Raw genomic sequence first — 24,872 nt, forward strand, 5'->3', positions numbered from 1 at the left:
AGAGAACACTAAAAGCATACAGAGGAGGCTTTTTGTTTGTTTGTTTGTTTGACTTTCATTTCTCAGATTAGGTGATTGATGTCCTACTTTGCCTCCAAGCTGCACTGAACTGACTGAAAATGACCCAACCTGGTCTACGATACCTGACAACTGCCACTGTGAGGGATGGCAAACACACCGAGTAGAAGTCCAGGAGTGATACTGTAATCCGTCATTGTCAGCTCACAAAACAAAGGAAAACAAAATGGCTTAGAAGATGGATTAAAAGTTTGCTGTGACCATAAACTGTTATAGGCAGGTGAATTAAACTCTATGAAAGGCTCTTTTTCCTCCCTCTCTCCCTGCCGTGTGTGTCAGGACTAGCTCTACCCTGAGGCCAGGTGGCATGTCGAACATCCGAACACCTGATCCTGGCATTAAAACCACTGCTGCTTTGGCTTTTGAGCTTTGCTGGCTGCAGGAGACTCGGCCCAGGCTAATTACTGGCTCTGTGCCGAATCGATTCTTTTTGCTTTGCAAGGAAAGAGCAAAAACAAAACAAAATGTAAAATAGTGGCTTTCTGTTGTCTCCTTTAAATGAGGACTCTTCCTGAGTGTTTCTCCTCTCTTCTGTCTGCTCCCAGCCTTCCTCAGTCAGTAACAAGCCTGCAAACAGCTTCTCACCAGTACGTGTAAACAATTACACGTCAACCTGTCTGTAAGGCCGCTTAGACCAGTGGCCTGTTTTTCTTTCCTTCTAGCTGGTAATTAGAGGCATGATGGGATTTACAGGAGGACTGAATGACCTTTTTATAAAGCAGTATTCTCCTACTTTTAAACTTATTAGCCATGGACCGGTGGACTGCAGAGGGAGGAAGGCAGAGTAATGTAGCTACGAAGTCCTCCCAGATTAGCTTTGCACTGCCTCGAGCTGAAAAGGTCCCACGTTTCAGCTATCTCTAGATCTGGAGAAAACAGTAATGATGGGAGGTATTTATGGAAATTGTGGCTCATTTGACAGCGTTTCTTTTTGTGTCATTTAGGGCTGTAACAGGAAAAACAGGACAAGACAGGATGCTGGGTTCACAATAAGAAAAAATGACAATTTCACCAATATTTTTCAGAAAAAAGCTTTTGCCACAGACTCAACCTCCTGGCCTCTCTTCCTCTCTGCTTCCTCATTAGTCTCTTCAGACCTTAGACTGGTTCTCCAACTAAACATGACATTTTCATCAGAGAAAAACGCTGCTCGCACGAATGAAAACAGAGAATGGAAGAGCTTGAGTGGATAGCAGGAGGGACTCTCAGTCTGATCCACTTCCACCTCAAAGTTCAGACAGACTAACATACAGCTCAAACTGTATTTTCTCAATTTAAACAGAAAAGTTGACAAATTGCCACGTGAACTCTGAAAGACAGAGACTCTTCCTCTCAGGACGTAGCTGCAGAGGCTGCAGGAAATGTTGCACTTCCAACACAGCTTAGGTGGCGTCCTGACCTGTTTGTTAGGTAATTCCACACAAACAATTTAAAGTCAAGACATTTTCAGTAATAAATCATGACACGGGGTATTTTCAATCTTGTGGTGTGACCTGAGGTCTTGTTACGCCCCGAGTGATCTTCATAGTGAAAGATTGAAACAGTTTATTTGCTTGTGAAAAGTCCTTTTTGCTTTTTTCTGCTCTTCTCTGTCCTCGTCTCTCTCTGTAGGTCTGTTCTGAGTCCTCTCAGACGTTTGGCTGCCTTTTATCATCGTTTCATTCAATGTTCTTCTCTTCGTTGCCCTTGCTCGTCCGCCGGCCGCCTTTCTGCTAGATGCTGAAGCGTGATCAATATTTTTTTCATAACTCAGGGGGGAGTGTCTCCCCACCCCCACCCCCCTTTCTGACAACATTAAAATTCCTCGCTTTGTGCAATATTCTCCCAAACCAAATTTCCTGGCTTGGAAAAGATAGGGCCATTATCTTGAATACTGAAACAGCCATAAAAGTGTCCTCTGGGCGAGGATGTCTGCTCCCTCCAAAAAGCTTTTCTGTGTAGAGAGTCGCAACATGAGAAGGGAGGGAAAGTGTTGCAGTTTGTATCTCAGAGCTGCTGCTGCCTAACTGAACAACACAAAAACCCACCGGGAACTGCGTTAGCATTAAAATTTCACCACTAACCTACTAGAAACATAATCTGTCTTTGTAGTGTGAAGCATCTTTGCACCGGCCATTCCTTCCAGCCTCCTGTCTAAAAGAAATCCACCCATTAACAATATTCCCGCTGTTCCATTCCTCCATCCCACACTCTTTACCTTTTACCCATTAATTCCATTAAGTAGGCGCTGATAACACCAAATGAACGTCAGGCATTGACAGCTAATATCTACCATCCCGTGTTCAACTCTGCCGAGGAGAAAAGGAAATGCAACAGGAAAACAAAGACGGGGGATGTGATGTAGCCATGTGCAACAACAAGTCCTCCAGCTGTGACGAAAGAACGAGGATAAGAAAGGAGCGAAAGGAGAGATAAAAGCTGAGCGTACTTCCTCGCTGTTTATTTTGGACTCGTTCAGTGATCAGGACCAAAGTGACACAGCAGTGGATTTTCACGGAGTTTTTCTTCTCTTTCCATGCTCATCATCATGGGGACTTTGGAGCAGAGAGAAGGAGGGAGCAGTGCGAAATAAAGGGATTTCAGCTGAGGTAGCTACTGTGGCTGTTCAGCAGCGCTGCAGACCGAAACCTGCTGAAACAGTTCCACACCGGGCTTTATTAATGTGCACAGTTTTAAAACAATATCTGATCTCAGGTGCATTATCTCCTCAGACACACTCGATAGCCTCATTTAAAAGCCAGAAAACGTAAATCTCCTTCAGATTAGGATTGTATTCCTTGAGTTTCATGATGCGTTACCTTTTAGTTGTTCCGTAGGTCTAATTTATTTGGGAAATGAGTTTTGAAGCTTTGCAGATGTCTTGACCTTCACGAGAGGCTAACCTTTTGATAAATTCGCACTCAAACCTGATTTAAGGTCCATTTAAAACTGGTGACACGTTCAGGGGGGGTCTCAGGCACTGATTCCAGGAGAAGTTTCATATGGGCAGCAATAATCAGCTTGGCTGCACCTAAAACCTCGCTGCCATCATCCTGTTCAGCTTGAGTGATGAGGAAGGACGAGGTTATGGCAGAGAGGAAGAGAGGAGCTTCAGCTGTAGTTTGTGCCATTCATCATGGCACATCAAACACACAAAGAGAAAATCTCTAAAAAAACCAACAACAACAAACACACTTTTCTCACAATAAGCCCAAATATTTCTCTCTCGTACACTCAGATATCTTTACAGCACCGTGTGGATATTCATTACGATGAAAACGAGACGTTAATCAGCCTGTTGGTGCTGTTTGAGGGTGTAAAGCTTAAAAACAAACATTTTTTAGGTTTAAATTTTAGTTTGCTGCTTGAGCACATAATAATGAGCCGATCTGAGCTCCAACCTGCAGATCGCCATTTGATGATTACTGGTGTGAGACGTATGGGAGTACCTACAAGTGATGTTCAGTTGGCTGTCCAACAGATAATGAAGCTTTAGGAAAAACATGATGAAGTCAAAACAAAGTTTGACAAAACAAAATGAAGTGGTAGGACAAAAAGAGTTTGGTCATTTCAGAGGACGGAAATGTTTCTAAACATGAATGAAGAATGGAAGAGGAAAAAGGGGAGGGGAGCTACTATAATAAGAATGAGAGAGAAGGAGAGGATGGATGAACTCATGGATTATAAATGGTTTGTCCTGAATGTGTCAGGAGTGTTTCCGCTCCTTCTCTCCAATGGAGAAACCTGCTAAATCAATCGGAAGCTTTTTGCTCGCACAACAGACCCCGAGTCATGATTTCTGTAATTTCCTCTCGTGCTCTTATATATTTGTAGCTTTGGGCGATTCTCATCTCTTTTCCTCTCACGTTTCCCTCCCCGCCCTCGCTCGACTGTTGCTGCTCAGCAAAATTAGAGTGGCTGGTGCTAATTTAATGAGAGCATAAACTGTGTGGGCCGAGAAGATGAGCAATCATCCTGCATTTAGGAAAAAATGTGGCTGCAAGATTCCAGCATCCAAAAAAACCCAGAAGAAGGGTTTCATAAATAGAAACAATTAAGTTGCAGCTCTGGATTTCCTTCATTCCAAGAGCTTCAGTTTCCTAACTGGAAATTAATCCGTTCTGTTACATTATTTCCCAGCCAACAACATCCGAAGATCCCAACACTCAACTGTAGTCAGTTGGTAAAGACCAGCAGCGTCTGATACAACTCTGAACAAACTAGTTAATGAAAGAACTAACATGAGAGCTGAGACAACCAGGAGCAAAAACCACGGTAACTCGCTGCAAAACAGTTTTATTATTAAACTGTTGTTTTCTCTCACTAAAGTCTAATTTATGATATGCAGAAGGTTTTTACTCAAAGCTTACATCACAGAATCCTGTTTACTCCCGTCGTTGTGGGAGCTGGACTCTGTGTGACTCCTGGTAAAAGTGGAAATCTTTTCCCTAAAATCGTGCAGATAGTTGTCTCCTCCTCTGCAACAGGGAGACATTCCATAGACTGGATGGTACTACCTGCTGCTACTACCACCTGAAGACGTTTTAGTGTCCCTGACTGCCTGCATCCTGAAGTTAAAGGTCCTGCTCTGTTTATTTTATTTAAACAGGTAGTTTCACTGAAACACGAGGACCAACTGTGTGTACTAATACTTTAATACTCTGCTAAATGAGAGTAGCTGTACACATCAGACTGCCGTGCATGACAGAGGAACGAAAAACTCTATACGGTACGACAGCTTTTAAGGGTAAATATTGTAAATAAAGATCATTTCATAGGCAAAAAAATCTCAGAAACTTTAACATGAATGTTAAATATTTTTGAGGAAAAACTCGGATATTCCATTATGTTGAAAAGTCCTAAATGTTTCATGATTAAAGACATAAAAACTTTTACAAATAAAATTTAGTTTTGACTTTTTTCTCGCAAATTTATGGTTTTACAATATCAGAAAACATCCGTTTTATTCTTGTAAAATTATGTACAACCCCAATTCTAAAAAGAAAAAATAGGATGTTGTGTAAAATGTGAATAAAACCAGAATCCAATGATTTGTAAATTTTATAAATCAATATTTTACTCACAATGAAACATAGAAAACATATCTGATGGTAAAACTAAAAGTTTTTAACATTTTTAGGAAAAGTCAGGTATAAATCTGAAGGCAGCAACTCGTCTCGACCTGAGGTCGTCCCATTCTGTCTGTTCAACAGTCCTGGAACCTGGACTAATGCACCCCCATACCATCAGAGAGGCAGGCTGACCTCAGAACAGTTCTCCTCTTTGGTCCAGAGGAGACACATCTGTTCACATCTGGCTTCTTCTTTGCCTGATAGAGCTTTAAGCAGCACGGTGAACTGTGTTTACAGACAGAGTTCCTGAGCAGAACAGAACCAGAACCAGCCTTGACCTTTGACCTCAGAGGTTTCTACAGATTGATGTTATGATCTGGAGATGATGGAGATTCAGAGTCTTTGATTCAGGAACTTTATTGTGAAAGTGTTCCTCTGTTCTCAGGCACTTCCTGTCAGCTGGTGAACCTCTGCCCATCTTCAGCCTCTAAAAGCTCGTCTTACCTGCAGTCCTCTGACTGACCTGCTGACAATCAACTGAATTAGTTAGAAAAGCTCCTCCAGATGTTTCTGACTTTACAGCCTTTTGTTGCTCCTGGAACAACTTCTTACAGATGTGCTGCTGTCATAAAAATATTAATTACCTTGTAAAAAAATACATTATTTTTTTTAGTCTTAAGTATGTTTTAATGTTCCACTGTGAATAAAATATGGGTTGTGAGATTTGCAAATCATTGCATTCTGTTCTAACTTTTATTTTTCACAAAGTTTCAAGTTTTTCAGAATTAGGGTTGACTTTTTTCTTGCATATTTAGGACTTTAAGATTTTTTTTATGTAAGAGAATAATGTCAGATTTTCTGAGATTTTTCTCAGAATGTTGCCACCAGCATCTAGCATTATTTTTCTTATGTACTCTTTGTAAAACATACCTTTTCGTCTACTTTATTTTACTTTTATTTAGTGTTTAACTACTGAGTAATGTGTTTTTTCTACTTATCTAAATAACTTACACATTGATATTATTATTATTGCTTTAAGCAATAAGAAATTGTTTATGATCCTGCAAAACAGAAGCATTCAGATGTTCCATAATATACCCAGTTCTAATATTGCAGTTCTAGTATGTTCAATATTTCAATATAAACTAATATATCTGTTATTAATCATGTTTGTCCTCCTCATTATGTAAGCTGTTTGCAAACTGTTGCACTGCAGCAGCTCTCCTGACGTGACATCTTTGTTCCTTTTCCTTCAGAGTTTATTAAAAAGCAGAGCTGTCAGTTTGTTTATTTTATGTGTTTTTCTTTTATTGCTGTGGTGGATTTAGCAGAAAAGGGAACAGGCGCGCGCACACAGAGTTCACAGAGTCCCACTCTCTTCTTCTCTGTTGACAGCAAATTCTCACCAGGTTCTGTCTGCTCACAGTCCCTGATGCAATTAGTTAAACAGATAAAACAAAATCAATCTGGAAACATTAATTTGTTTCAAACCCTTCCTTGGCAAAAATAACAACCTTAATTTACTTTGTAATAATGTTAAAGAATTTTCTAATTATTAATTTCTGCTGCCGTCTTTGGCTATGTGATTATTATTCTGTGCACACAAAGCCCTCTGCCAGAGCACTTCCATTTGCATTAAACCTTTTTTATTACATCACATTAGAAAAATGAAAAACATTCAAATGGCTGCCTGTTTAAATCCTGATCTGTAAAAGGTCATTGCAGCACTAAAGCTTCCGTAAATCAAGCTGAACTGTTGCCAACCAGAGCCGAAGAGAAATCAAATTTAAAAAGAGACATTCTGCAAACCTGGCTGAGAGAAACACCTGAGCGAGTTCTCTGCACATCGTGTGTTTAGCAGGATTAATAACAGACACTTAGTCACGCTGAAACGTCTCCACCCCTCTCAGTTCTGCCTGGCGTTAGATCCTCATATAACGGGCTCAGAGGGAAGAAGAAATAAACCCCACGGCAGCATTTATAAACATTAAGTTTAGGTGCTCAGGAGCACAGCTTTGTGTGTCCCCGTCCTCACAGCAGCGGCGTGGCCACTTCCACCAGTTCTGCAGGAGGAACGGGACAAAACTGCAGCAAACTGCTGTGAGAAGCTTTCAGAAGGAAAACCTGAAATGTTTGAGTCAAGTCAGAGAGTTTAAAGGCAACCATACCAAATACTAAGAATATGGATGGAAACTTGTGATTATCTGGGCTTTTGGCAAATAGAAATAATTTTGGGAATCCTAACAGACTTAACTCTCTCTCTCTCTTTTGAGAGGGTTAAAACAGGAAAGGTTTAGTCTTATTTACTGTCAGACAGGGAGAAAAACAAATTTTCTGTCTTTTTATACAGTGAATTATCAGCTGATGCTGAGATAAACGGTATGAGAGAAACACACACGTACACAGGTAAAAAAGTTCACATCCACCTTAGAAGCCGCTACTTTACAGCATGCATTACAGCTCAAATATAACCTTTACATTTGTAACTTTTCATCAGTTTTTAAAAACCTGCAGTGAAACGGTTTGTTTATTTCGCTGTGCTCAGAGAATTTGGGACAAATATGGAGCGTCTTCAGTTTCCGTTCAGACGTTCAGACTGTGTCCCGAATGAGAGACAGTCTTAGAGAAACCTCTGACATGTGTCTTTATGGGGGCTAACATTCAGGGAGAGGTCACTGTTTATTAAATCACCATCAGCAGCAGCAGCAGCATCACTATAAGATCATATTCAGCAGCACGCTGGCAGGAAGGAGGCACATTACCTTGACCACCAAAACAAGCACTCAGGATACTGTGGACACCAAGGAATGTAGCCAACTAGCATCAAGGCAACTAAAGATCCTAAAACATGTTGATGGGAAAGCTGTTCTGCCATTTATTGGGCTAAAGGTGCAGGCTCAGGGATTTATGTCCAAAAATAAAATAAAAAAATGGGGGTTTGATGTCTATCATCAGAAAGAGATTTAATCTGTCTTTAGTAATTTGAGCAGTGTGCAGAATTACCTTTGTTCCAAACTGCAAAAAGGGGCAAACAAAAGAGATCAAGAGATTGAGAACAAACCCAAAAAACATTGAGACAATTACACACAAGAGCACACAATTTTAGCAACACTGATGTGCAAATTTCTTTTCATCGTTTCAGTCAAAACAAAACAAAAACAAAGAAATATACCAACCTTTTACTGGAGCAAGTCTTTGCTAAAATATGTTTGAGACGTTAATGAAATGCAGAAACAACAAGTGTTTTTTAATCTTTGGCTACATTCCTGCCTTATCCCACTGAGTCTTGGTGGTATCTCCTACCTTTAAAATTGGGTCGGATTCTGGCGTCGTAACCTGAAACTTTGCCCATGAGTTTGTCCAGAAACTCAGACGGAGGCATCGGGGAGGCAGCTTTCCTCGCCGCAGCTTCTTTCGATGCCGCTAAACTGAAACACAGAAGAAGGTTGGGCTCGGTTAGAGACAGACTGGTGCACAGTCAGGGTTTTTTATAGAAAAAGGATTTATAAGCAGACTTCCTGTGAATTCAGACCTTAATTTTGGGCAAATGTATTTGTGTCTACAGCCAGTCCCTAACAGTTGCAGCCCAAGTTTCTGACAGAAATATGAAGAAACTCCTGCTGGATGTGACCCCTGAACGCCACATGTTGCTGCTGCAGCCGTTTATTCAGAACTCCGTGAAAAAATGTGTAAAGGTCCATGAAATAGTGTGAAATTGTTGGAGTTGTTTAAAGACGATCCACTTTGGTCATGGCTCAAACTACCCGGCAGTTTTATCAGAAATAAACTCTGTTTCTCTAAAACTGTTGCTGTTCAAGAAACTATCCACTAAAATATCAATTACTTAACACTTTTACACCGAAACCAACTCTAATATGGCCAAACAGTTCGTTTAGGCTCATAGCAGTGAATTTGAATAGTTTGATCCCCTGCAGAGATGCAGTTTGTTTCTCATTATTTTTCTGTAAACATGGTCTTAAAGCAGAATGTGTGCAGCGCCATGATAAGAAAGCAGGAGGCCTTTGAGGACTGAAAACAACGTTTAGTTAAAACTGCATCAGAAACACTCTTCAGCTGCACGTTCATGTGAAACACACCAACAAAACTGAGTCCCACAGAATTAAAAGGTGCCTTTTAAAACAATAAGGAAATTACATTTTATTTCAGAGTTATGTCTCTGTTTTTGGTCACCTGTTGAGAAGCAGAGGAATTTATAACTGTGGCCATCTGAAATTCAAAAGGGAAGAAGAACTCAGTCAGATATTTGAAATAAATGTTATTTGTTGCAGTTTGATTGTTAAATCAAGCAGCTTGTGGCTTTATGTTTCTATCTGTCATCTTGAAGAAGAAATCATCTACATTAGTATCTTTATTAGCACATATGGAGGCCTGATTGTTGCTCTTCAGCTCAGCAACAACCACTAATGATAAAATGATTTAGTGAAACATGTTTTGTACCACAGGACAGAGTCTACAACCAACAATCTGACAATTTCTGATTGTTGAGAAACAAAGGAAAGTATAAAACTAAGCATGGAGAAAGCTAAAGAAATAACATTTTGCAAGCATCACACCTTGAATATCATTTATCCAGACAGATTTTTTAGCTGACACTGGATGAATAACACGACTTACCCACACTGGAAGCTTCAAATCAAATTAATTCATTGTCTTCTAAATTACCTGAATCTAATTTAAAAACTCAGTCATGTAAAATGAAACTTTTTTTCCATCTTTGAATTTATTGCATTAGTGCTTATTAACCTCATCCATTATTAAAACCAATATTTTAATTCATTTAGCAGCTCTGTGTCCTGCTGGGGCCCAGTAGGGCCACAGTGTTTGTTCTGTTTAACTTTTTAGACTTTAATAAGTTCATCAAACTCATTAGATGTTATCTGAATAAAGTCCCCAGCATGGCGTCAGTCCACAGACAGAACAAAGAGGAACGTCTGACCATCAGGGATGAAGATCTGTAGACTTAGACAGGGATAAAAATCCTCCCAGTTCTTCACGACATGCATGTCGCTCACCACCTTTCCTGCTAAAGTTTTAAACAAAGATCTTATCAGAAGAGTAATGCTTAAAGTATGCATTGGGGGTGACTCTCAGCTACTACCACACTAAATTTCAGCTCAATATCTGTCATCTCTGTCATCCCACTCCCTCCCTCCCCTCCTTCACGGCCCTAGTCTTAGTAATTCTTATGTTGGCTGTTTAGCGGGCCTTTTTGGTACTATTAATTAGACCTGTTGTACCTTTAGTTTAGCATTATCATGTTTCAGTTTCCTGTACATTTAGCCTAGTTTAGTTTATCTTAGCGCATTTTTTAGATATTGTTAGATTCCTAATTGTTGTTTAGTTCAGCTTTAACTTTATCATGATTTCATTTAAGTTTATTTTAGCTACTATTTTGATTGTTTTAGCTCATGTTTAGATATGCTTAGTTTCATGATTTTATTTAGATTATCTTATATTTCATTTAGATTATACATGATTGATGTTTTTATCTGTATTTGATTGTTGTTTCTGTTGTAAAACACTTTGAGTCGCCTTGTTGCGGAAAAGTGCTTTATAAATAAATTTCACTTCACTGTAAAATTTATGAAGTCATCGCCATTTTTGTGTTTGCTTAGATAGATTAATTGTGGCGGCCATCTTGCATGTGGTTTATGAAATATTTAGCTAACAATCAGTCAGAGATTCACAAACACAGTGAATTACATGATTGCTTCGTGGTGGTGAGCAGTACTTCCTTCTTCAGAAAGTGCAAAACACAATAAAACATAAATCTGTTGCCTTTTTTTGTTTTTAGGGTTTTTGAAGTTTACAAACTGAGTTAAAATCAACACAAACAGCAGAAAAGAGCGTTTCTTCTCCAGTTTGACGGAAGTTAAATGTGAAAACGATGATTGTGCAGCCATTAGCTGGAACTCCTGATGAGTGCGGGGGAGGAGAGCACCACCACCGCATTAATCTCACATAAATTAAAATGACACACGATACAGTCGATCGCGTTCAAATTTTCACCTTCTAAATGTAAAACCGCTAAGCGTGACTTTCAATATGGTACATGGTGTCGTACGGCATGATAAATAGCTCTATTAGCAATTCATAAACACGTCCTGCAGGCAGCGCCGACGCCGCTGATCGCTATCGCTGTCTGCTGGGAGAAGGCGGGAAGCACGACGGAGACATGATTGGAAAACAAAACAAAAAAGGGACAAATCCCTCGTTAGCTCAAGTTTTGAAGTGTGTTTGTGAAGACAAACCTCAAAGTAAATAAACACAATCACACGAGTACACAAAAGCTGCAAAAATACTCTGAGCTGACAAACAACTTTCACACAAAATCTCCCTCATCAGTGAAAAACATTAAAAACAAATCCTGCAGGTCACTGAGGAGATGGAGGCGGAGCCAGGGAGTGTGTGTGTGTGTGTGTGTGTGTGTGTGTGTGTGAATTCAGCTGTCCAAGCTGCCGCCAGCTTACTGATCAAACCTTAGAGTCACATGACTTCTGTCAAGGAATAGCTGCTGTGTACGTGTTGCTGTGTGGAGCAGTGATCAGTATCTTACCTGCAGCAGACAGTGTAGAAAGTCAGGAAGGAGTTTAAGCTAACGAGTGCTCAAGGAAATTTTATTTCCTTAAAACAACAAAACTTAGAAACAGAATAGAACAATTCCTGGTGGACTAATCTGATCAATAGCAGAATATTTTTGTGTTTTATACGAGTAATAACAGGAACATTGTTGAGAAAATAGTGAAAAAGAAAAAGGAACCACCTGATGAGACGTAAAAGCAGACGTAGCATCTCCCCTCACTCTGACCTCTGTCTGCTGCAGGTAAGATACTGTCTGCTCTTAATCCCTCCACACACAAACACACCTTCTCCTCTGTCCTCCTGAAGCTCAGGACTTTAAACGAGAAGAAACGCAGGCTCAGTAAAATGATTTTATGAGATCAAATGAAATAAACTACTGCAGCCGTTTGGATGATTATTGATGAGGAAAGCAGAAATGCTAAACACGATAAAACCCCAAAAGAGAAAGGAAACAAAGTTATCTAAGCTGTTGTGAAAATATGTTTCCATAAATGACTGAATGTTGAAGAGAAGAGCATTCAAACAGGAGAAATTAGATCCTATTATTAATAAAATTAAATATATATTTGTTTATACATGAATTTAATGTGCAAAGACTGTTGTTTAAAGTGGGGTTTATAAATAAAAAGCTTCATATTTGAACAGAAAGTAGCATCTTCTGTCTTAAAACAAATAAGAAATGAAATCTCTTTAATAAATAAATAAATATAACTGCTTTAGTATAAACCTCCTGTAAGTGATGTTGCTCTAATTTAGTTTTAAGCAAACGATGTCTCTCCATGAGTCCACCGCTGACGGATGAGGCTTCGCTCCCTCTGCCGTTAAATAACGACAGTGATGCTGATGATGTTGTTATGATCATAAATCCTCGCAGATCAGAAGATAATTGTTTTAGCTGCTTGATGACTGATGGTGTTGATGATCAAACTGAAAAGCTTTAATGATAGTTACCCAGGCAAACGTCTCTGTTTCTGTCTCTGTTGCTTCAGTAATTTGGTTTTCAAAGGTTGTGACTTCAGGAGTAAAAAATTCATAAAGCTGCTATCTCCTTGTAACGATTTAAAAACAGTCAAGAAAAAAATCAATTTCCTGTAAAATGTGCGTGTTTTCCCTTCCATAATTAGTTTTTTGAATTTGATGGCAGCGTCCCGTTACATAAGCTTCAGCACATGAATAATTGTTTCAGCTGGACTCAGAGTCAGCCACACGGAGGGAACGGTCACAGTTTGAGGGAATAACATCATGACAAACTGTCCTGTCCTGCATTTTGAGGATCCTGACTCATGATTCAGTCTGACTCTGATGAAACACTTTTTACTTTGTGTATCCGGTTGCTGATTGGCCTGAAGCATGTCTCCATCAACATTTGTTCCAAAGACTGGAGCTTTTGTGACATTTTAAACGTCTGAAAGTTTGACCTTTTAGTTACATACCTCCCGTTTGACGAGCCGGCAGGTTTTTTTTTTAAATGTCAGTGCACAGCATGTGTCACACCTTAAAGTTTTACTGAAAAAGAAACCAGCGATATCTGAGGAGATCATCTGAGACTTTAATCTGAATCAAACCAGACGTCGCTTTTATTTCTATAGCATGTCTAAAAACAGCAGGTTGTGCTTTACGAGTTAGTCAAACACAAACAGGAAAATCATAAACATAATAAATGAGACAAAAACAAACTTAAAATCAAACACGACAGGCCTGAGGGGACAAGACTGAGCTCATGTTAAAGGTATTCATTTATTAAAAACATCCTGAACTACAGACTGAAAGTTTTCAGATATATTGACATGCAGATCTGAAACGCAGGTACTCACTCAACATAAACAAAGCACTCAGCTGAAACGAACCATGAGGTAAACAAATATGGTGCAAACAGACAACCTCAGAGAAGATGTTTCGGTGGAAATATAAAAGTCAATCTGCAGCTGAACATGACAGACAACTCTGCACCTTTCTGCATTATTCTACTCAAAACTGAGCCTGAATTTATTTAAATACAGCCTAAACATCTCTTCCATCGACGTCTCCAGTGTTGACGTGTTTTCTATCACTTCGGCTGCTAAACAAACACACCTGGCAGTTTGCTTCCAATTGTTTTATGTAAGGACACAATGTTTTTATCAATCTTCATGATGCTGGGAGCTTTGGAAGTGAAATAAAAACTGTATAAACTCTAAACTGTTGTTGATTCTCAGTCATGCAGGAAAAAACAGAAAGTAAAGAAGAAAAACAGATTTCTGTTCTGCAGTTGAAGATGTTTCTCTTCTCTTCAATTCCAAACTGGAGCAAATGGAGCTCCAAGCTTTAAACTGCATGAGTTGCTCCATTAATGCAGATTAATCTCCCTCCCATCTCTCCTGAGGGTCATTAAGAGTCACAGGTTGTTAGCCTGGCTCACAGAGATGTTGTGGTCACGTGCATGAAAGTCTGAATTAGAGGGAAACTGACTTATTATCCAGTTTAATGCTTCATTTTAGGTTTTAGAAAACTGAAATCTGAGACCTCCTTCACGTCCCACTCTCAAACCATCTCTTCTCTTCCAAAATAAGACCATTTTATTCCTAAAAAGAGTGTCCCTCAAAGTCAAGAGACACTCTTTTGAGGACCAAAGTATTTTTAAATCAAAGTCAAGATGCTAATCTGTATCAGCTAACACAAATATGGGTAAATCTCAGTCACTTTATTTATATATTCAGTTTGTAATCAAACACAATATTTACAACAACTTCTCACTGACTTAAATGGATCAAGTTAAACAACAGAGAGCTGCAGACTAAAACAAGAAAATACTAGAAATTAAAAAACAAATATAACTTCCATTAAATATATAAATATCTTAATTATGTGTGAAACTAAAAGCAGCAGTAAGACGCCTCTTTAAGACAGTCACATTTTTTTAAACAATCCAGAGCACATTAATAATAATAATTAACCAATTAGCTGATATCAGTGTAACTGCTGAGATCAAATCAGGCACATTTCTCTGAGTGATTATCCTGTTGTGATAATTGTGCGTTTGAGAAATTCACTCGCTGCCTTCTTGTTGGACTCCCTGAGGTCGAGGGGTTGACTAATGAGAGCTAGTGAAGATTGATGGTAATTATTTGGATTTATAAATAGTTTATGAGAGACTAACAGCTTCAAGTGTCAGAGGAATCCATGCTGGAGGAGCGATCAATAATCATTAATAATCAGATAATCACGTCTCCCATAACTGTGCAGTTCTGTTCCAAAAACGGCTCATAATCCGTCCTTTTTTTCACTGTAGCAGCAAATTAGGTGGATCAGAGATTATCTGGTGCCAGCGTGACAAATCTGAGCTTAATCCTCTTTACTGCGATGACAAGCGTGATAGGATCAAGTTCTTACAAAAAAAAGCTAATTTCTGTTGTTGAGCCGGGAACTGCGATGATACTCGAGGCCTGAGATTCGTGTGAAAAGCCTCTTGAATCAGCATCGAACAAACAGAGTGTTGGTGTGAAGACGGAGCAGTCGGATCAGGATTCCAGCTGCGTGAGCAACACTTCAGGCCGAATGATGCCGACACGGTCAGGACTTCCAACTGAGTTTCATTTATTGCAAAACATTTGCTGCTGTTGCAAAATTACCGTCAGCTTTTACAGTAAGCAAGTAAAAACGAATGCATTCATTCAGCATAAAAACCACAAAATGTCTGATGATAGTAAAACAAATACAAACATAAGAAGACGAGGCGTTAAAGGCCTAACTGTCTGTGAAGGAATGCATATCCAGAGATATTTTGCTAAAACTACAGACAGACTTGAGCACGCACTCAAACCCAGGCAGAAAGATTATTCCCTGGATCCAAACCCTTATCTAAATAAAAGGTTGGCTAAATAAATTAATTTTTAAAGAATAATTAAAGTCAAGGCAACGTAAAGCTCCTCTGGTCTACGAGCAGCTTGAGCTGGAAGAAAGTTTAAAAACAGGTTCTTAAATGTTCTTTAAATCAGTGGAAAGAGACTCAAACGGGAACAATGTGACGTCTTTTTCTTCCATTCTGGACAGACAGGAGATTCAAACTGATTTTTATTTTTTAACAATAAAAAAAGGCTGTTATACAGTCATCTAAAGGAGATAAGATGAAAGTCTAAATGTTAGTATTTGGGTTTTTGTATTTAGTTTATTACTTTGATTGTCTTCAGTTTGAGTTTATTGTTTATTTTTCTTTGTTGGCCTGGTCTTAGTTCAGTTCTTGTTCCTTGTGTCTTTGTTTCCTGTCAGTATTCAGTTCTCCTCAGTCAGTCACTTGTTTTCCTGCCACGCCCATCTCCACCTGCTTCTCGTTATCACTCACCTGTGCCCACTTCCCCTAATGACCCTCTGTCTTTAAAACCCGGTCATCCTCCTTTACTCGCTGGTTTGTTTGTCTATTTTCCCTGATGTTCTGGTTCTGCTCCTCTCTCACCCATGTCCATTCAGTTTTTGTATTAAGTTTTCTTCTTGCTGCTGCGTCAGCCTTTGTTTTTGATTTGTTTTATTTTAATAAATTAGTTTTCCTTTTTCGTCATGAGTCTGGGCTCTGGGTTCACCTCCTTTTCCCCACATCTTGACACCAAATAATCATCTGTGACTCAGTTTTTGTTATATTTGAAGCAGCATTAATTTTCTCTGATGCTCAAAGACACAACAAAGACGAGTCCAACCCACCAGGGTGTTTAGATCCATTTTACCAGCAGATTATCTGCAGGACTGTGAGATTACAGTCTATTATGAGTTTAAAGATGTGGTTGGGATAATTATCCTGTCTCTTTACAGAGACGGTTTTCTTTCCAATGTAATCCATATTTCTTATTACTGTTGGTTTGGATGCAACAAAAAGCCAAAAGATAAGAGCAATACACATCTCTTCAACAGTTCCAGGTGCTTTTGTGCCAATTTACTGCAGGTTAAAGGTTCTGTTTTATCTTAATAAGTTTGACTTCTTTCCGAAGAACATCAGGGAAGTTTAAATGCCAATTCCAAACTTTTGCAAGCCTGTTGCATCTGTTTTTTTACACAAAGAATACAAACTGTACAGTTTTTTTACACATAGACCATTTTATTTTTATTAATATTCAGTCTAAATAATCTGTGCATAATAACAAATGGTTATCAGCTGCTTGTTGGAATATTAAACTGTTTGTTTCTGATGTCTGCTGCATTTTTTTATGTTTGTGTAATTTCTGTCAGAGTAATGATTTAAAACATGGTAAAAATCCTTCCCACCACATGCATTTCCTGTTTTCCCTGCTGAGCCACAGCTTCCCTGGGTCTCAGAGTCAAACATCTGTCAGGTGTCTTTAATTTGCATAATTTGTTTGACTTAATGGATCAAATTGGTACATTTAAAAGCCTGCCTGCTTTGCTCTTACAGTGCAAATACATTTTCTGTGTGCATCAAATAATTAGTTTGCAGAACATTTTATCTACCTCTCTGACCATCTGGAGGAGAAAGCAGGAAGTAAAAGCTTTCAGTAACTCCTCGTAGCTCACATCAGGTGCAGCACAGAATCACAGGAGGTAAGAACAACACGCTGAAATGTTTGAGCTGATTTCTCATCTGAACAGATTCTTTCCAGCTGCAGCTCGACATGAAGCAGAAGTCTTAAAACAAACGTAACAACAACACAAATCTCAGAGTCCTGGTACTAAAACCACAGATCCAGATGGTTTAAGGACTTTAAAACATTTACATCACTGCACAAAGCAACCTGCATGGCAGGAAAATCTCCCTCTTGATCTAATTATTGGCCTCGTGCAAAAACAGATGAGGGCTTTTTGTTGGTTTGGCTTGTTGTGCCAAAAAAAAAAACCTTGGAGTTATTTTTAATTTTGACTTTTTTTAACTCCCACATTAAAAATGGAACCAGGACCACTTTCTTCCACCTGAACGATATCATATGCAGAGAAACTGATCTGTAAATTTCTTAGTTTGTCTTAAAAACTCTCTGAAAAATCTTCAGTCAGATTCAAAATAAGATTTAAAATCTTATTTCTAGCATCTAAATCTTTCAACAACCAAGCTCCATCTGATATTAAAGAGCTTATTGTTCCATATTTTTTAAACATGATAACAAACAGAAGTTTTTAATATTCCATGTTTAATTATGAAAAGGTCTAAATTATTCTCATCACAAAGCAAAACACTCCTGATAACCCAGCATTTTTAATTAAGGTATTTTAATTATTGTGTTTGTTCATTTCTTATTCTCCCTTTATGAAGAGCTGTTTGTATGAAACTTGCATACATTTAAAATGATTTATTTATGCATAAACTTTCCTTTTGATAGATGTAAACTGGTTAATTTAATTTTTGTTCTGTTTGTTCATTTGTATTTGATTACTTACTGTTTTTATATCTGCTTATGTTAATGTGAGATTTATTACCAGGCCTGCAGGGTTTTCTAATTCTTTCTGCACATTTTTCTTTTTTTATTATTATTATTAATCTTTGTGTTGTTACTGCCTTTTATTGTTCAAATAAATAAGCCAATCTTTTCATTAAAGCTTGTTTGCTCTGAATATTAGATGTAAATATGTACAATTAAACTGGATAAAAGATTCAACAGTCGCCGTTCCAGAGCCTTTCAGTCTCCTCCTGGTGATAATCTCCTCCCTGGAACGCCCTGTCTTTGGGTTCTCAATGATCAAAGTTCAGATTTGCTTTAATTATTTCAGATCAATGCTGGCCGAGGAAGTGGGAGAGCTGCGGCCGCTGCTGAGGCAGCACAGGAGAGGAAAACAACCAAAAACAGCTGAGTCGTCCGGTGCCAGTGCTTCATATGCAAAGAGTGAGGAGAAACCAGGAGCCAGCGAGAGGTGTGGGCGAGCGCAGCGTTCCAATCATTAGTCCTAAGTGTTCCTCATTATGTTCCTAAAGCCTCTGAAGGCCTGGATTCCTGATTGATCTCATCCTGGTGTTTTGTTCCAGCCGGGAAGGCAGAGAGCTGCGTCACTCAGGCGTTTTACAAACTCCTGTGGTTAAAACAACATTTACAGCTGATTTTACTGAACTTTTTCTTCAGATAAATTACTTTTTTTTTTCCCCACTACCAAAGCAGAATACAGTTTTAGCCCTTCTATTTGTGTGTGTGAGGAATTTTTATTAAAACTTGCAGAAAGTAATCCCTGGAAGTACATCTACAACCCATTAACTTTTGGAGTCAGCCTCGGACAAGATGGCCGCCACAGCCAACTGATATTACTAACTCGTTTTACAGAGACTGAGACTTGTGACTGAGAGTCATCCTCAGAACACACTCTGAGCAGATTAGTTGTCTGTCAGCAAAATATCTCACGAACCAATAGATGGATTTTAATGAAACTTTCAGGAAATAATCTTTGGTTGCACATCTACAACTGAATATATTTGGAGCCAACCCAATTCAAGATGGCTGCCACAGCCAACTGATGTAAAAAATGAAATGCATAAACCCTAAAACCCAGTCAGTTGTACAGATATGGAGCTAAAATGGACAATTTTTCAGTTTCTCTCTAGTTAAATCACCTCCCTCTTTCAAGACTCTGATCATCAGCTGTCACAGATTTCCTTTACACAATAAAACAGGTTTATTTGTTGTCATGAACTCTTGTGGACTTAATCTGAATCCTCTTAACGCTCTGAAGTCCTGAAAAATGCTCTGATAGTCGCACCACTCTCCCCGTATTCTGCATCCTCAAAAAGAGTCAGGACACCCAAACACATGAAGAAAAAGATAAAATAAAATAAAGGACAAAGCTGAGTGGTAGAGGGGAGGGGGGATCAGGGATCAGATCTAAAATCCAAAAATGCATCAATTTAGCTGCAAAGCAAGAAAAAAAAAAAGCCCCAAACCATGAAAGCTTGTAGTAAACTCCACCAGAACGGAGGAAAATGTTTTAATTCTCGGGGTGCCAAGAACAAAGATCAGGACATTTTACACTACATAAGAAACCCAAGTCCTCATTTCTGATTTTCAGCATTAACCACGCCTACTCTGGATTTCTGACCAATCATAAAACAGATGTCGGACACCACACAGAGAAAAAGATGACGCGTCGAGAACAAGAAAAACTGTTTTCCTGGGAAGCAGCTTTCAGTCCCATCAAATATCTTCTCTTTTACCACACAAAGGTATCAAAGATACAAAACCTCTTCATGAACATCCTTCCATGACAGAGGCGTCTTCAAAGGTGGCCAGATGAGCTCCTCACCCCGCTTCCAGGAGGACGGGGGTCCTCTTCCTGCCTCAAGGAGGACAGGGGTCCTCATCCTGCTTCCAGGAGGACGGGGGTCCTCATCCTGCCTCCTGGAGGACGGGGGTCCTCTTCCTCCTGCTTCCAGTCTTTTTCCTAAGTACAGATTATCTGTCCTGAGCTCCTGAGTGCGACTTATTGTCTCAGCTGGCTCGCAAAAAACGCCACACGAGGTTCTCTGATCTGTAAATCCTTTTACCTGTCGTACGATGATCGTGTTTCCTTTTATTTTTTTACATCACAACTGTAAACTCAAAGTAAAACCCTGATCATGTCAGGAGCAGACGAGCAGCAGATTCAGGGTTTCAGTAATAAACTCCAGAGGTTGAGTCCTGCAGAGATCGAAGCTTTAAATCGTGTCCAGCCCCGGTGCTTTCAGGCACCGTCTGCAATAATAAAGCTTCTATAGTTTTACAGTTTAAGGCCATGAAGGAAATGAACGTTGGACTCCAGCTGCACCAGTCTGCAGTTTTTCCACAGCTACTGTTTATTATTGAAACAGATCAGCAGAACATAATGTCTCAGTATCAACACATTTTTAAATAAATTATGTGTCAAACAGAGACTATAGTGCTTATATACAAATTATTTTATGTGCCCAATGTCAGGGAGTTTGGTTACTTTTTACTTACCAAACAATTTAATAGTTTTAATTCGTCACATATTATCACTACAATGCTGTTTTATTTATTACTGATATGTGATTAGAGTAAGATAAAGAATACTCAAACTTCTTGTTGTCTAATAGGAACAAATGACATTAACTGTGATAGATGTGTTGCATCTTTATTGTTATTTGGGGCTTAAAACTTACATTTAAGCTGAAAAATAAACTGATGGGTCCTTCAGCTGCATTTCCATTTACTTTATAATTTCATTAATGCTACTTAGCTTCTAACGTCAACACTCAGTTACAGCTCAGAGAAGTTATTGATAATATATTTTGTTATTGATGTTGCAGATCTGTTACCTTCGCCTGATCAATAATGTTTCATCATATATCAGGGTTTGGAAATGAACCTGCCCAGAACTTAATTATTGCTGAGATGGTCGCCAACTTCGCGGAGAAGTCGATTGTTTTTCATTACAGGAGCTGAGAAATTGATCACCGGGAAGAAATATAAGTACTGTATGTTCTGATTTGTTATGATGGGAGAGGCGAGTGATAAATATTTGGTCGTGGCTCTGCTGAACAAATGAAACAGCCTGAGGGCAGGTTCATAAATAACACGGTTGGTTTAATTCGCCTGAACGCAGCGTGTGTGTGTGTGTGTGTGTGTGTGGGAACTGACACTGGAAGATTTCTGACAGGGGCAGCAGGCCGACCCGGGTTTGAGCTCTCGGTTCTCCTGTAGCTTCCTTCAGCACAACAGTAAATCCCTGAACGCAGCACAGATGGTTCTGTTCTGGGTCCGACCCGTTTGGAGAACTGTGATGCTGACGTCCAGGTTTGAAGCTGCAACGACGGCTGAAGTCTGAATTTGGTTTCATTACATCATAAAAACGCTCCCTATTCTTTCTCATAGATCATAAATGCTGATTATTTTATTACCAAACAAGAGCGAGACGATTAAAAATGTGTTAATGTCCACAAGCGTCTCCTAAAGAATTATGTTTCCTATTTAGTTTTTTTTTTTTCCACTTTAATAAAGGCGCTTGCTGCCCTGAAACGTCCTCTTTGTTCTGTGTGCAGCAATAAAACCTGAGAAATGCAAACAGCTTATATTTAATTCACCCTCTCACCGGGCTGTGAGTTGGTGAATGGTATTTAGGAGGGAGTCTCCCTGATGTCTCGCAAATGTCTCCCAAATTTATGTTGTTCTCAACTTTCTCCGGTGAGTCTCAGAGGTGCGCAGTTTTAAACATATTCAGAAACTTTTACTCGAAACAGTCATGGAGTTGTTGCAGGCATCTCGTCTCAAGAGGCTAAAGCTGGATTTGGTTTCCTGCAGGAAGCTCCGCTCTGACAGAAAACATCTGAGGCAGATGTCCAGGTCTAAAACCACCCTGAGGATAAATAATAATTACTGCAAAAATAGTTCAAATCTGCTCATCTTCATTTCTAAAATGTACTCCAGCAGAATAAATCCTAAACTTAGACAACAAAATACAGCAGAGCCTCTAATTACAAATTTAATCCATTCTAACAGGTGATCTGAATGATAAAAATCTGTATTTTGAACAAAAATCTTCCATGAAAAATAATGCAAATGTAAAGAACCTCATAAACAACCGGCAGGGCCTCACTGTAGCTGTGGTTTTCAGCACACAGGATTTATTTCTACCTTTAAAATTGTAATAAGGAATATGTTTCCTCTTTAAAAGAGTTGCGGCTGATTTATTACTGAGAAGAAGATTGATGATGACACAACAACTTTGCATTTAGTTAAAAAATTGGCTACCAAGTGAATTGCCTAAGTGAGTTAACTTGTCATGTTTTAAAACTGATATGAGCGAGACGTCTGTCAGATTTATTGGCATCAGTGCAGCTGAGTTCTGTTCCACACTTGTTTTTTTTTTTGGTTCTGCGAAGGTCGGCTCATTCCTGAAAGCTCACGTCTCTGCAGGATTAGGGATTTATGATCAGTCAGGAGCAGCTTAAATACATTCTGCTTTTGTGGTCATCTCACAGAACTAAGTGTTTAGGTGCATGTAGCCTCAAATGTTGACGAGGGATGGTCAGATGGATCATCTGCAGTAATGAGTGTGTTGCTCCGGTCTGTCACAGAGAAGAAGGAGCTGAGCCAACCCTCTCATATGATCATGAGGTCTGCAAGAACAAAATCCTGGGCTGAAATGAGCTTCCTCTGTAGGATGGCAGAGCTGGGCATCGTCCAGGAGAAGCTCAGAGCTGAGGAGGTTCAGACATAAGGTGCCTCCTGGAGGTTTTACAAACATGTCCTACTGAGATGTGGGAGGAGACCTTGAGGCAAACCCAGAATTCTCTGCAGGTAGGGTACATCCTTTCTGACCCAAGAACATCTAAGGATCCAATATGAGGAGCTGGAGGGTGCTGCTGGGGAGGGACATGTTTCTAAGCTGTGAAAAACTGAAGAAGCCTTTTGGATGATAAGCAGAACCGCTTAACTGACTGACTGGATGGATGGATGGATGGCACAAGATAACAGACGAAGAATCTTCCAGCTTCATGGATTGACAACAAAGCTCAAGTTTTGTCGTCCACTTTTTGACATGACGACATCAGGAGGGAATTTAAATCTGTTGTGTAGAATTAGTTTGTTCTTTTTAAGACTCCATTTGTCAAAAAAGCCTAAAATGCAATTTTACAAAACCTTTGCAAGTTCCCAAACATTGTTCAAAGACGTGTCATTTTCTCTTTAACTGAATTTCTTCTGACAGTGAAGAGAAACTTGCAGCAGAAATGTCATCTCACATCACTGAATACACTAAAGAAAATTAACACATTTCTTCAGTAAAATTCATCACTTTTAGATTAAGATGTTCTGTCTTGTTTTTCTGAGGCAGCTTCCCCCAAATTTGATTAAAAATGCTATTAAAACCAACGAAAGTCATTAGGCTTTTGTTTTGTACAAGTGAAGAACTGCTTAATATACTGCAGAGCAGTAAATCACAGCTCATCGAGTTAAACATTAATTCAACTATGATTTTACACAAACTCTCCATATAATACTAGATGTTGGTTCTTAAATAATGCAGGACTGTTTAAACTACATCACCAGATCACTAATAAAATAAAATAAAGTGCTTCTTTTTATATGAACATGCGGAGTTTTTTCCACCAAAACCTTTTTTTTAAATCATGTTTTGTTCTTTTACTGCCAGGATCCAGAAATCTGTGTCTAGTTGTAATTTAGGAGCAAATTTCCTTTTTTAATGAGCGATTCTCAGCTTTAGATGTCAAAGTGAAACGCTGTAACATTTACCCAGAAAGCTGCATAAAACTAAATGATGTAAAGACCAAATAAAATCCAGCAAAGGCCTCTTTTCTTTAAAAAAAAAACAGTTTTTTTGAATCTTATTCCTGTAAGAATCTCAAGTTTAGCTGTAATATTTGCTGTGTGTTAGAAGAGACATAAAAACAGCATCAGAGAAAAATCTTTTTACCTGCAGGGTCAAACCAGTTCAGTTCTTTCTCATCTTTTCTTGGTTTTGTGTTTGACTTCCAGTCTTGTTACAGAAAAACAACAGGCGAGTCTGCAACAGGACTTAATACAGAGATGACAGCCAACACTGAGTCACAGCATTTATACAGCTAATGAATACCACAACTTGTAGAAATGTTCCACCGAAGTGAAATATCACTCCAGGTGCCACAACTTTCCAGTAAATTACTCTGTCACAGCTCTGTTTTTCCTGTCCGGAAGACTGAAGTCTAACCTTTTATTTAATGAACAAAACACAGAGTTCTCACGTGTCTTTTTAGAGTCGTTTCATTCTCTATAAAATAATACAAAAACCCCACTTTCTCCATTTTCTTCCTGCCAGTTCAGGATAAGGACTTTTTATTTAATTTCATGACCCAACAGCGTTTAACATCCCCGACTTTTCAAGTTAATATCATCTACAAAAGCTGACAAATGACCTCTTATAGATTGAAGCAATTTATTTCTTAAATTACTGTAGTGGGGTTTAATTTATTCTTTGACATGATAAAAGAATCCGGTGTTATGAGGAAAGGAGATCCCTGCAGCAGCTTCTGCAAAGCCAAGGAGACACTTTAACATCCTGAAGCTCAAATTAATATTCATACCGCCAGGAAAAACAGAGACATTTCTTTATTCATTAACCTTTATTTAAGCAGGCAGACCCCAGTGATGTCACATGTGTCTTTTTAAAGGGAGGCCTGGGTCTGAAGGCAGAATAAACAGGCAGGTTTTTGGACTGTGGGAGGAAACCCGGAGGAAACCCACGTAAACACGA

The 24,872-nt window shown here is 39.0% G+C and overlaps 1 protein-coding gene across 2 annotated transcripts in view; it reads right to left on the bottom strand.

The window, feature by feature from the left end:
• Positions 1–24,872, bottom strand: part of glra1 (glycine receptor, alpha 1) — a 109,962-nt gene that overhangs the window by 78,965 nt on the left and 6,125 nt on the right. Inside the window, exons 2-3 of one of the 2 annotated variants that reach the window (XM_017429771.3) lie at positions 8,433–8,557; positions 8,133–8,144 (exon numbers count right to left, since the gene is read on the bottom strand). In XM_017429771.3, the coding sequence (XP_017285260.1) occupies positions 8,133–8,144; positions 8,433–8,557 (137 nt within the window). The remainder of the gene's footprint in view (positions 1–8,132; positions 8,145–8,432; positions 8,558–24,872) is intronic. The other variant, XM_017429772.1, reaches the window with a different exon arrangement.

This window comes from Kryptolebias marmoratus, linkage group LG9 (assembly GCF_001649575.2).
Source record: "Kryptolebias marmoratus isolate JLee-2015 linkage group LG9, ASM164957v2, whole genome shotgun sequence".
Lineage (NCBI taxonomy): Eukaryota > Metazoa > Chordata > Actinopteri > Cyprinodontiformes > Rivulidae > Kryptolebias > Kryptolebias marmoratus.